General features: G+C 45.9%; 1 protein-coding gene across 5 annotated transcripts in view; it reads right to left on the minus strand.

The window, feature by feature from the left end:
• The window catches only part of FBXL13 (F-box and leucine rich repeat protein 13), a 209,671-nt gene extending 195,999 nt beyond the window's left edge, over positions 1-13,672 (minus strand). For 4 of the 5 annotated variants that reach the window (XM_084787279.1, XM_084787275.1, XM_084787277.1 and 1 more), the window contains exons 1-3: positions 13,459-13,672; positions 2,352-2,455; positions 720-810 (exon numbers count right to left, since the gene is read on the minus strand). In XM_084787279.1, the coding sequence (XP_084643405.1) occupies positions 720-810; positions 2,352-2,455; positions 13,459-13,533 (270 nt within the window). In that variant the 5' untranslated portion in view covers positions 13,534-13,672. The remainder of the gene's footprint in view (positions 1-719; positions 811-2,351; positions 2,456-13,458) is intronic. The other variant, XM_084787278.1, reaches the window with a different exon arrangement.
• Positions 13,673-13,799: the final 127 nt, after the last annotated feature.

The following is a 13,799-nucleotide window of genomic DNA, read 5'->3' on the forward strand; positions in this document are numbered from 1 at the left end:
TTCTGGAGGCTCCACCTTTCAGGAACAACCAGGTATGGCTTTCAAGTTGTCTCATTAACATTTTGGCCACATCTTCACAAGCATGCCTCCTTTTATAAATCAGGGCTGCCAACAGACAGTTGGAGGGTAGAACCCAAAAGGAGGAAAAGAAAACATCCCCTTTAAGAGCTTTCTTTTTTTTTTTTTTTTTTTTTTTTTTTTGGAAAGTCACATTTATATTTGTTGATGAATGTTGTTTATCATAGTAAAGATTTCAACATAGACTGGATATGAATTTAAATGACTATATTTAGCTTTAAAAATGATTGTTTAGTCTTTTGTGTGTTAAGAGCTTTCTAAAGCTTTGGTTTTGTTTTTGAGAGAGGATCTTGCCCAGTAGTCCAAATTGACCTCAGTCTCTCCATCCTCCTGCCTCAGCCTCCTGAGTGCTGGGGTTACAGGGTGTGCTATTTAACCTAGCTTTCATAATGCTGTTTCTGTGCATGAGAGGAAGAGAAGGAGAAAAGCAGACAGTCAAAAATAGAAAAGAAAAAAAAAAAGCCTGACTGTTCCTTACAAGTGTGGAGGTTTAGCCTGTGTGTGTGTGCTATTCTCACACTCTCCTCCGTGGCCCCAATTCTACAAGGATTCTAGCCTCACATCCCCCAAAACACCTAAGGTCTGTTTGGGTATTTCCATCAGAACATATAAGGTGTGTTTCAGAATGCTTGATTAATTACCAGCTGTTCATCGAGTCCAAAGAGCTGTTCCAAGTAAGTTTCAGACAGTCTTCGGATTTTTGGTTTCAGTGATGGATCAATGCACATATCCCTTTAATACAATCACAAAGCAAGGTCAAGATTAATTCCATTTTGAAGTAATTTTATGACTGAGTCACTGACGCGTGGGGGAGTGGTGGGGATTTCCCCTGAGGAGGCAGGTCAGAACCACCTCACCAACAATTTGCTGTGCATACACGGATTTTAGCCATCGACTGCAGGGTAACCATACTCTAATGCATGGGCCCACAGACGATACGTAACAAGGAGGACCCAACGGAGGATGCTTAAATCTCACTCAGAAGGGGAAAAAGAATAGACAGAGGTAGTGGTTGAAGACAGGGACTAAGGTAGGAGAGGGAGCACAGAGAGAAATCAGGGTGGAGATCAGACCTGGGGAGAATGGGGGTGAGGGGACAGAAAACCTGCAGAGAAAAGAGAAACTGTGGGCTGGGGCATCTCTGTGACAAGCTGGAGACCTAAGTCAGAATCGGCCTCTGGGAGGATATGAAGGGGACCCTAGCTGAGACTCCTAGTAGCAGGGGGCATGGAGACTGAGGAGGACATCCTCTAACTAGACAGGACTCCTAGTGGAGGGAGGGGAACACCAGCCCATCCACAGAAACTTGGACCCAAGATATGCGGGGATAAAGATAGAACAGAAGTTGAGGGAATGTCCGACAGAATGCCTAGCCAAACCCAAACCCACCCCATGGGGCAAAGCCAACCCTGACACTATTAGTGATACCGTGCTCTGCTTGCAGACAGGAGCCTATCAGAGTTGTCCTCTGAGAGGATCCACCCAGGAGCAGTTCAAAATAGATGCTGAGACTCACAGCCAAACACTGGGCAAAGCATAGGGAGTCTAGTGAAAAAGTGGTGGGCAGGGGGGGCAGGGGGAGGATAAAAGGACCTAGAGGCAACAAGAGCATCACAAGAAGACCAACAGAGCCAACTAACCAGAGCCCAGAGGAGCCTGTGGAGACTGAAGCACCAACCGAGGACCATATATGGACTGGACCTAAGGCCCCTACAGAGAGTTAGCCAATGGGCAGCTCAGGCTTCATGTGGGTCCACTAGTAAGGGGAGCCAAGACTATCTCTGATATGGACTCTGTTGCCTGCTTTTTTTTATCACTTCCCCGTGGCAGGACTGCCTTGCCAGGCCACAGGGGAAGAGGAAGGACTCAGTCCTGATGTGACTTGATGAGCTGGGGGAGGGGGGAGGGAAGGGGGAGGGAGGGGGGACTGGGAGGAGAGGAGGGAGGAGACTACACCTGGGATGCAAACTGAACAAATAAGAATATTTTTTTAAAGAAATTGTTGATCTCCCAAGGATGATGCGCTGCCCTTTTCTCATCCTCACCTTGAAACACCTGCCCTAGGATCCCACATGGGAGCTCACCGTGTTTCTCACACTGAGAGTCAGTGAGCATGTTACTCACATTGAGTCTTGGGGACCTAACAGCCTATGGAGGGATTCCTTAACAAGCCCCAGATTTGAAAACATTCATCGGCAGGATTTTATCGTGATACTATACAAAGTTCGTGGCCTTTAAAATATTTCCCTATCATACATCAAAACAACACTTACCAAAGAAGGTTTTCCAGACCATTGTTAATGATAATTTTGATCATTTGCTCTAAATATTTCAATGGGTCCTCGGGACAGGTCACAAGCAAACCACATAACAGCGCCTGTTAAAAGAAGAAAAGAAAGCTGGGCGTGGTGGTACACGCCTTTAATCCCAGCACTGGAGGCAGGTGGATCGCTGTGAGTTCAAGGCCAGCCTGGTCTACAAAGTGAGTCCGGGACAGTCAAGGCTACACAGAGAAACCCTGTCTCAAAAAAACCATAAAAAATAAAAATTAAAAAAAAAAGAAGAGAATACGAAAACAGCCAGCGCTCCGCCACCCCATGCGTCTCATTTGCGCAGCCCTTCGTGTTGCTGTGTTGACACGCTGTTACAGTCAATTCAAAATTGAGTGCACCTGTCTCTGTTTAAAAATTCCCATAGAGGCCGGGTGTGGCGACGCATGCCTGTAATCCCAGCACTCGGGAGGCAGAGGTAGGTGGATCGCTGTGAGTTCAAAGCCAGCCTGGTCTACAAAGTGAGTCCAGGACAGCCAAGGCTAACACAGAGAGACCCTGTCTCAGGGGGTGGGGGGTAGGGGGGGGGAATCCTATAGAGGATACAACAGAAGTTACTGTACAGCATTCTGAGTTATGTTGGAAATTTTTTTTTGTACAAATCTGAAGGTAGGTATAGTGCTTAGATCCAGAGTTCCTACCCTTTTAAAAGATGAAGAACAAAGGGGTGGTGGTGCACGCCTTTAATCCCAGCACTCGGGAGGCAGAGACAGACAGAGCTCTGTGAGTTTGAGGCCAGCCAGGTCTACAGGAGTCCAGGACAACCAGGGCTACATAGAGAAACCCTGTCTCAAAAAACAAAACAAAACAAAACAAAAAAAAAAACACAGAACAAAAGAATGAGGAACCATTTTTTAAATTAAAAAAACAAAAAACAAAAAACTCTTCAAGTCAAAACTTAAAGAGACTTGATAAAAACCCACGGTCAAAACCTACTGTGGCGATAAGTGTAGTCTTCACCCCTCATCAAAGAAACTTCTCTTCGAGACAGATGTAGACCACTACAGAAACCACAACCAATCAATATGCAGAGCTATGGAGCCCAATCCCAGTGGGCTCCTGCACCTGCACCCAAAACACTCCTGCACCTAAGACTCAGGGAGGCTTTGCAGAAGAGGGCCGCAAAGACCGTTGCTGTGAGTGTGTGTCTCCTAGTGACATCAGAAGCTTCACCCATGGACAGTCTCACCAAACGACTGTCCACACATAAGCTGAAGGGCCACACCAATGGACATATGGGAAAATCTGTTCCGTCTGAATTCTGTATAATAAAATTCCTCCCTTTGCAACCCCCTCCCGCCTCTCAGTGTGGAGCCCGTTAGGAACTGCCTGGCAGAATACCTTAGCCTCTCCCTCTCTACCTCCTGTTGGAAATAAGAGAATGAAAAATTCAAGAGACTAAGACACTAGTGAAAACAAGACAGTTTTTAATGTGCAAGGTAGCAGAAAAGGCCAAAATAGCCACCCAGTAGCACCTGTTTAAATCCTGATTGTCTTCTTTTCCAATGGCAGGAGCATGCACCCTTCCCAAATTCTAGATTTTTTTTTTCTTAAATGAAAACAAAACAAAACAAAAACAAAAAACCAGCGCTAGAGAGATGGCTTAGCCATTCAAAGCACCCTGCTCTTAAAGGATCCAGTTTGGTCCCAGCACTCACACGGCCACTTAGGGTTATTGGCCTCTCCAGATCCAGAGGATATAGCCTACTTTTACAGCCTTGGTGGGCACCAGGCATGTATAAAGTGCACATACAGGTAAAACCCCCATACACAGAAAAATAAATCCTTTTTTTTTTTTTTAAGAAAATGGACCATAACAACCTCTTAGTCTCCCTGATCCAGCCCTCTCCAACCTCTCTCGGGAGGACCTCAGCTACTTGAAGACTAAATATGGCCGCACAAGACACCCTTGGTTCCCACCACAGCTGCAAGCTAGATTTTAAAAGGTGGTTATCACCTGAAAGGCAGCAAGGGACCTCCTAACAGGGCTAGACCCTTCCATTACAAGGGTTTCCTGAATGGCTCTGCTGACAAACTCATCTGTCTCTGGCACCTTGCTGTGCGGATCTACAGAGCCCAGGGGCTTCTACTTTGCCCACTCAGCGCCCGGCCGTCCCTCCTCCATATTCTGGGGTCTAGAGGACATTTACATCAGAAGTATTTGGACGGCAACCTGCTTTCTCAGGATGCTACCTAGGGCTCTGTATTTTTAGCAGACTCCTTGGGAAGTTTCCACGCACACAAAAGTCTGGGAGTCAGTTTAGTTCTTTGGAAATTAAGAGAGTTAGGGATCAGGTTAAGAAATACCAGAAACTGCATGTTGCTTTGTATTTCCAAGCTCTATGGATCCAAAAAGCTGCTTTCCCCCACCAAAACAAAACAAAACAAAACCTTAGCCTGCAGAAGCCTAGTCAAATTGAGAGGATAAGTCTCAGAAACGGTGATTTAGGCATATGGAGCTAGCAGTGTTGGCAAGTTTGCTTTTTGTAAAGAAATAACACTGATTATTTGTTCCTAATGGGCAAAACAACACAGCACGCAGCTGTACACATTGGTGAGTGGATGCACAAAACACTCTGCCAACGAGGCAGTGTGGAGAGTGAATAAATATTTTCTGTCTGCTTGTCTTGAGAAGTGCTAGGGATGGAACTCAGGGCCTTGGGCACACTAAGCAAGGACCACAGAGCTAACTCCTCAAGTGCTGCTTTCTGCGCAATGAAAAGGTCCAGGGAGACAGCTCCGCAGACAGAAGCACTTGCTGTACAGGAATGAGAGCTGCCTCTGTTTGTGTTTCCTGAAGTGGGACGGTGAAGGTGTGCATGTCACAGGACTAGATGAGGATTAAATACATTAGCATGTGCAAACCACTTTGAATCACATCCAGACCAGAATAGCGCTGGGATAACACAGCAATTGATCATGGGAGTCTTTGGCTTCCCCATTGCTGACTGCCACCTCCACTAAAGGAAAAGGCCAAAGAAAGGCAGCCCGGGGTGTTCTAATATACCACTGAAAGTGTAGTGTGAGAGCAAGGAGTGCCAGTCCTGGAAGATGAACATCAGTCCGCCTGTCAGGCTGATGGCCCGTGGCCATAGCTGCTGTAAAAAGACCCCTCTGCACACTGCTGCATTGGGGGCTGACACTCGAACACGTGAGCCTCGTGGGGACAGATTCCAGGCAGAGTCACCCCTGACGAAGCCCTTGCCCTTGTGTTCCTTGCACAGACCACCTAACCCTAACCCTGACTCACACAAAAGTGTGAGTGTGCGTGTGGCTTCCTACTGAACCAGATATGAGGAGAACGCGGTGCTATCTATTTGGAAATGTTTTCTTCACATATAAACACAGAAGCATATCTGTTTTGTTTTTGGGTTTTGGGGGGGGGGGTTTGTTTTGTTTTGTTTTGTTTTGTTTCAAGACAGGGTTTCTCTGTGTAGCTTTTGGCTGTCCTGGACTTACTTTGTAGACCAGGCTAGTCTTGAACTCACAGCGATCCACCTGCCTCTGCCTCCGGAGTACTGAGATTAAAAGCACGCGCCACCACGCCCGGTTTAGAAGCATATCTGTTAAACAGACAATAGAACAAGCAGTATAGATGTCTACACGCTTTGAAAAGGAAAAGAAATGAGAAAGAAAAAAGGGGGTTGCTTAAAAAAAAAAGTGCCATGTGAGTAAGAATCACAGTTCCAGAATGCCCTTTACTTTGAAACTGTTCAAAACTTTTCCTATCCCTTCCCCAAACCCCACACAGCAAGGCAAAATGAGGTCTCCCACCTTGAGGCAGAGATGGAGCTAGTGTAGCATTGCTTTTAAGTTATGTTTTATTTTATATTTTAACAATGAACATTTGAAAATAAATCAGGCTAATGTCTTATCAGCATTTAAGCAGATGGTACCATATTTTAATTTTAGAAGCTTTACAAATGGAAGTGTCCTGAGATTAGTAAAGCGAGCCAACTGGTTTGGCCATGCAGAAGGAACCCTGTGGAGGAGAGAAGTCCGCTTGGGACGAGCATTTGGGGGTGTGTGGTGGGGGTGGGGTGGGGTAGTCTATTTGAGCCAGAGTCTGACTATGTTATCCATGCTAGTCTGAATAACCAAATCGAGCAACCCCCGTGCCTTGGTCTCCCAAGTTGCTAGGACTACAGGAATATGGCCACGCCCAGCTCAGACCGGATAGCTTTACGTTACAGGTGAGGAGCCACAGCCCCTGGGATGTGAGACACAGACAACCATATGAATGCCTGTCAGACCGCACAGCCAATGGAGAGATAGATCATCCTGTGTGGCTAATGCCTAGGTAAAATAACTACTGGAGAAATAATGAATTTTGGGGTTGTTAATGCGGAGCCCCCCTTAGACCACATCTGTGAACTGGCTGGCTAGGCAGGAAACTCAGCAAAGATTTGCCACGCCTCCCCCTAGACACACACACCTAAGAAGCAATAAACTGTTGACCCAAAAGTCCAGCAAAAGTGCTTACTAGGCAGCCTCTCCTCTCCCAAATCAGCAAGTTGTCTCTTGACACAAATTCCTGATTCTTGTATCTCTGAAAAACGCTCGGTTCCCCTAGCTGGTCTCCTGGACTCAAGCAATGTCATTTCCTTTCCTTTCCTTTTTTATTTTTAATTAATTTATTCTCTCATATGTTACATCCTGACTGCACTTTCTCCTCCCTCCCCATCCACTCCTGTTTCCCTTCAGAAAAGGGCAGGCCTCCCAGGGATATCAGCCAAACATGACATGTCAAGTTCCATAGGACAGCATAAGAAAACTCACAGAGACAGGCAGCACAGTCTCCTGTGGGGTCCACAAAATGGGAGTAGGGACTACTTCTGACATGGTGCCCACACGTTGATCACTTCCCCCGCGGCAGGGTGGTCTTGCCAGGCCACAGAGGAAGAGGATACAGGCAGTCCAGATGACACTTGATAGGCCAAGGTCACATATTAGGGGAGGAGGGCTGGGGGGCGGGGGAGAGAGGGGGATGAGGGAGGGAGGGTGGGACCAGAAGGCCACAAGGCAGGGAGGGGCCTACAATTGGGATGTAAAATGAACAGACTTAAAAATAAATAAATAAATAAATAAATAAATAAATAAATAGAAAAAAAGAAAAGGAAACCCACAGAATCAACAAACCTGAACTCCTAGGGGCTCACTGAGACTGAACCAAGAACCAGGGAGCCTGCAGGGATCTAACCCAGGCCAAACCACCATGTCTTTCTTTTGTACCTCTGACAGATTATCTGCTCCTTAAACAAATAACCAATAACAGAGTCTATGTAGCTTATAAACAAATGTTGGGTTTTTTTCCCAAACACAAATTGACAACTGAATCTTGAAAGAAATATAAATCATAAAACCTTCATTAAAAAAAAAAAAAGAAAAAAGAAAAATTCAAGTGGCTTTACAGTCATGATTTGTAATTGCAGCTCGCTCTCTGCTGGTAAGAGCTGGCTTTGCATGCTCCTATCATTTTCCTAGACAGTAAACTGAAATCCAGCCTCAGTTTGAAATGTAGTTTCTTTTCTTTTCCTTCTTTTCTTTTCTTTTCTCTTTCTCCTTCTCCTTCTTCTTCTTTTGGCTTTTTGAGTCAGGGTTTCTCTATGTAGCCTTGGCTGTCCTGGACTCCCTTTAAGACCAGGCTGGCCTCAAACTCACAATGATCTGCCTGCCTCTGCCTCCCAAGTGCTGGAATCAAAGTGTAGTTTCTTACTGGTTCAATGCTAAGTTTATTTGTTTAATAATCTTGTAGACAGTGAAGCCATAATATATAGCTCCTCTTTGGTCTCTCTGGAGCAGGCCTGTGTCTCAGTAGGTAACATACTTAGTTCTACCAAGTAGAACAAGAAATACATACACATGTCTAATTTTTTTAACATACCCAAATCCTACCAACAGAGCATCATTGTGTGGGCTCCTATTTTAATAATTTGTTTCAAAATATAGGTACGCTTCAGAAGTACCTCAAGGGGCAGATGGTGAGATGCTCACACAGTGTACACGCTGGCTACTTTTTGAGGGAAGTGGCTATAGTGAATCAGAAGAAAACTCAAGCTGGATGTGGTGGCACATACCTTTACTCCCAGGATAGCTAATGCTAGCTACACAGAAAAACCCTGGAGAGAGAGAGAGAGAGAGAGAGAGAGAGAGAGAGAGAGAGACAGAGAGAGAGAGAGACAGAGAGAGAGAGAGACAGAGAGACAGAGAGACAGAGAGACAGAGAGACAGAGAGAGGAGAGAGGAGAGATAGAGAAAAAGAAAATTCAAGTATTCACGGTTTCTACAATTCTTTGTAGGTGCATCCCTCTAGGTGTTGCCACTACATTTTTTTTTAATTTGGAGTTTCTAAAATGTATAGTTCCTGAACCATAAAATGATTTATACAGAGTAAACTTTGTTGCCCAAATTTCTAAGTATCTGATTATTTGATTAATTTATTAAGATACAAGACACTTCAAAATATCTAGCTCCGGATTGAGGAGACAGGTCAGTGGATAACGCACTTGCCTCACAAACTTGAGGACCTGAGTTTGAATGCCCAGGACCCATGTAAAGCCCCAGCATCCCTGGGACATCGGGGTGGGAGGCGGGATGAAGAGAGGAGAATCCCTGACACTCAAGGACCAACAGGCTTGGCATCAAAGAACAAACAGGCCCCGTTTCAAACAAAGCTGAAGGCAAGAACTGACAGCCAAGCTTGTCCCATGTACACCGTGGCGTGCATATGCCACCTCTCATGCACCAACACATACACCCAAAACATGCTATGAAATATTTAGTTCCAAGGTCTTTTTTATAGGGCTATTACTATTTTATGTTCGTATCTTTTGTGTAGACAACATACTTAAACAGCAAGAACATCTCATGAGAGTCTAGTGATGAGAAATACCAGCTTGCTGTTATTGAGATGATCATATGAGAAAGACAGAGACAGAAAGAGAGTATTTCCTGACAGAATATTACTTTTTACTCTTATGCTTTAAAAAAAAAATATTTACTTCTTTATTTATTATTATGTATACAGTGCTCTGCCTGCATGTACACCTGCGGGCCAGAAGAGGGCATCAGATCTCATTATAGATGGCTATGAGCCACCATGCCAGTTCTGAGAATTGAACTCAGGACTTCTGGAGGAGCAGTCAGTGCTCTTAACCTCTGAGCCACCTCTCCAGCTCCTATTTTTATACTTTTAACATTTATCATTCACTGGTTTACTGGTTCACTTACTTACTGTGTGTGCATGTGTGGAGGTCAGAGAGCAACCTTCGGGAGGCCAATTAAGTAAGGTACCTGAACGCATCCCAGTGCAAAAATACATGTAAGACAATGCAGAGTAGTGAAAATCCAGGGAGGAAGAATCTTCTTCAGGGGACTGACAAAGCTCAGCCCTTTCTCCCAGCCGCGGACCTAGAGTGAGGACAGGGCTGGGTCCAGGCAGAGCAAACTCCACCAGTTGTAGAGAGGGAAATCAGCCGGCTTTTGGTGGCTGCATAGGATGGAAAGAATAAGACGTGCCCAAATGTGGCCATTTGCTCAATAATAAGTGCATTTGGGTCTAGGGTGTTCGTGGAGGAAGCTGGGAGCTAGCCACGACTACCTGTAAGAAGTGTTGGGGGTTGGCCTGCTGCTGTGTATTCTAATGGCTGCTGCCCAGACGAGCACATTCTCATGTATACCTGTCCTTGTTGTGTAAGCCTTGCCTAAGAAATGATTCCTGTTTGACCAATTAAAAAGCCAATACCTGGGCAGGGCTGGAGGAAGGTAGGCCAGATCGGCATAGCTACAGGAGAGCGACCCAGATGAGAGAATAAGTAAGCATGTATGGAATTACGAATGGAGGTGGGAGGGTAGCCCAGATAGAAAGTACTAGAGCAGACGGTGTGGGATGCAGGATTGGGAGGTAAAGACAGCTCAGGAGGTAATATCTGCCCAGCCCCAGGGGAAATAAGGCTATTCTAAAATCTATCAGGTGTCTGTGGTTTTTTTATTGATTGGGATCGCAGGTTAGATAACACTGCTGTAATAATTATAAGGCTGATCATAAACATTATTAGACCCACCTTTTACATTAGCCACAGCAAGGAGGGTGTTCACAGGAACAAGAGAAGAACCCTGCAGGCTAGCACCGCCCTCAGCTTCACTGGCCTGGAGGGAGGCCAGCTCTTCACTCTACAGTCAGGAAAGAGGGGCCCTCTGTGCTGACAGAGTGTGCATTGTGTAGAATGTCTCCTGCTCTTTCTCTCGCTATCCCACAAAACAAATCACTCAACATGTGGAGGGGAGGAAATATGGCACTCAGGAGAGGAAGAAGAGAGACAACAGACAATAGACCCCAAAGTATCCGGATATGGAAGGAACCAGTGTTCAGTTTTGTTTAAAACAGGCTCACTCGCCAAGTTTCTTGAACTCAATATGTAGCCCAGGCTGACTTAAAAGCAATTCTCCTGTCCTACCTTCCTGCGTCCTGGGGTGTCAACAACTTTCCAGGTGATGATTTTATAAAAACAACCATTAAGATGTTAGAAAACAGGAAATGATTGGAAAATAGATGAAAAGACATTTTCATGATTTTAAAAAGTGGAATGCACTGAACGGAGTCAGTGGGCATTTCAGGACTGAAAAGCTCACTAGGATCCCATTGAATGTCATCAACAGATGGGATGGGGTAGGAAAGTAGTAAAGGTAGCAATCCATTGAACTCATCAAGGAAACAGATCCAAAATTTCACCCGGAAGAAAAACATAGGACAAAGTATGGAAGCATCACCTGTCACTAAAATGCTGATGGCCCATTAGCTGAGGCAGGAATTAGGGGGTGGGGTAGATAAGAGATGAGCTCCAGGATAGAGTCAGAGGTAGGAGGTTCATCCTGTACTCTGAGGAAGACAGCTATATAAACCTGAGGAGAGTAGCCAGCCATGTGGCCCACATAGAGTAGAATAAACATGTGAAACAAGTTATGAGCTAGCCGGGGAACAAGGCAAAGCTTATGCCCTCAGCATATGTTCATAAATAATAGAGTCTCAGAGTCATTATTTTGGGAACTGGGGTGTGGGTGGGAAAACCTGTGATTATAATTTTATTACACTCATGATTAGATTCCTACAAGAGAAAATAATTAGATAAAAATAGTAATATATTTAAGTGTTTGGTTCCAAAACTTATGAAAATTAAAAATGTTAATCAGCAGATTCAACAAGCCTAGTATACTAGGTGGTTGTTGTTGGGTTGGTTGGTTTTTGGTTTGTTTTGGTTTTGGTTTGGGGGGGTTATTTGTTTGTTTGTTTGAGTTTTACCATTACTAAGCCTGGGGAATCCTCAACCTTAGTGTCCCTAGCAAGGGAAACTACAGCTACACTAGCACGAGTAGGCTTTTGGTTTTGGCTTTTCTTTCATCAGCATGTACACAAGTTTGTGGGGAAATGGCACTGTGGGTGAACAACCAGGTTTTACTGAAACCTCTCAGGTGAGGTTCAGAAGACCTCAAGCATACATGGATGCCTGCGATCAGTGTATGTGTTACGCATATTTGCAGACAGCTTCTAGAAGAGTCAAAGTCCTGGCAAATGGAATCAGATAGATATATAAATAGAGAGTGAGCTGGCAGAACGGAATTCAACTTAATGGTCTCTAGGGGACGTGAACAGAGAGGCCCTTGCTCTCTTTTGCACCTGCTGTTAATGTGTGAGCAGAGGTGACTGGGGGGCAGCGGAGGCTTCTCAGGATAAAACCATGGGGGTATGCCCCTATTTAACATGTTAACAAATACTTCCAGATTACCACCCTCCTGGGAAGAGCTGTACCAAATTGCCCTGGAAGTTGAATGGTACTCCTCTCTCCCCGACTAGGCCATGGCATCTGCTTGGAACTCCTACTGCACCAGCCCACAACAAACAGTGGCTTCCAACAGACAACGAGTCACCAGCACTCTCTCAGTTCCCTGCCCCCAAGAGGACAAAGCCTGGTATTCGGTACCATCCCACCATCCCGTCCTCTTGAGGCAAAGCAGAATTGGGTAATTATGGCGACTGTTCAAAAAGCACCTGAGACTCCATCCATAGGGACCTAATGGACCATGGAGGGAATATATGTTTTTCTGAATGGTGTCCTGATAAAGACAGTAGGTAAACTGTGCTCACTTCGGGCCAGATGATGCATTTCCAGACACCTCAACCAAGCGTGTCAAAGCCAGTAACTAGGCTGTGCTTACATAAGGCCAAATGACACATAGCGTTGAGTTCCTGGCTTCCGCACTCTCACTAAATGAAGCTGCTCATAAATCACCGTACAATTTTAGTTACTGAGAGAAATGTCAACTTTTAAGTTAACCTTGTTACAAACTATACTCTTCGGGTAATGTTAGAAGATGGGCGGGGGTGGTTTCTTAGCAACACTTAGAAATAATAACTTTGAAAGCCACAAGAAAAAATATCCACCGACTTCCCCATTGTAAAGACTCCCCTCCCTCAGACGCCCACGCCTGTCCGATCAGGTGTGTTTTGCTCTCTCTATTGCAGCACCTTTGTTTCTGCTTTTAATCAATGCAGCTTTGCTTCATACCGGTTGGCCCTGAAATCCACTTCTTAGTTGAGACTAAGACCCCAGGTTTTGCTTGGGTGACGATCTATAAAAAGGTGTGGTGCGAAGCTGTGTCCAATGGCAGGTTACTCTTCTTCCCTCCCGCTAAAAGCGGGAAGAGGCAATTCTTACCACAGAACCCCCGAAGTCTCTAGTCTTCAAATGGCTCACCGCGCACTTCTTGTTCAAGGCGCTCTTCATAAATAGAACACTCTCTACTCTTCTCTGTGTGTCTGGCACTTCTTCCCTCGTTCCTCTGGTCTAAACCTTAGAAGTTGGCACTTGGGGTTTCCAACCTGGATCCTGCGCTCTTTCCCCCTGGAGAATTTGACTTCAACCTCTCCTCATCCTGCTCCTTCCTAGCTCCAGCTCCGAGAGACCCCCGGTATCTCCGCGCGCCCTCGTGTGTGTGTTTGTGTGTGTGTGTGTGTGTGTGTGTGTGTGTGTGTGTGTGTGTGTGTCTCCAGTACCTCACATATTTGAGGGATGTAGTTGTCCCTGAAGTAGCTCTTCAGCCTGGGAGTGGCAGTACGAAGTGAAGCCATGGTCAGAGGCGGGACTGAGAAACCGCGTTCCTGGGCTTCTGACTTCCACGCTGCGAAGGTGGAACGCGTCGGGGAGTTGCCCGGCAACCACGGGGGAGGAGCCTTACTGTCTCAGCCAGTCAGGAGAAGGGAAAGTGTGGCGGGAGGGAGGTGGGGAGGGGGCGTGGCAGAGTGGGAAGGGGGCGGGGCGTGGAGGGCGGGGCAGGGGGCAGGGCATTACTGGGTGCCGGGGGGGAGGGGAGAGGGGGCGTTAGGGCGGGGCTGGG

The sequence above is a fragment of the Acomys minous genome, assembly GCF_964271855.1.
Source record: "Acomys minous genome assembly, chromosome: 6".
Taxonomy (NCBI): Eukaryota; Metazoa; Chordata; class Mammalia; order Rodentia; family Muridae; genus Acomys; species Acomys minous.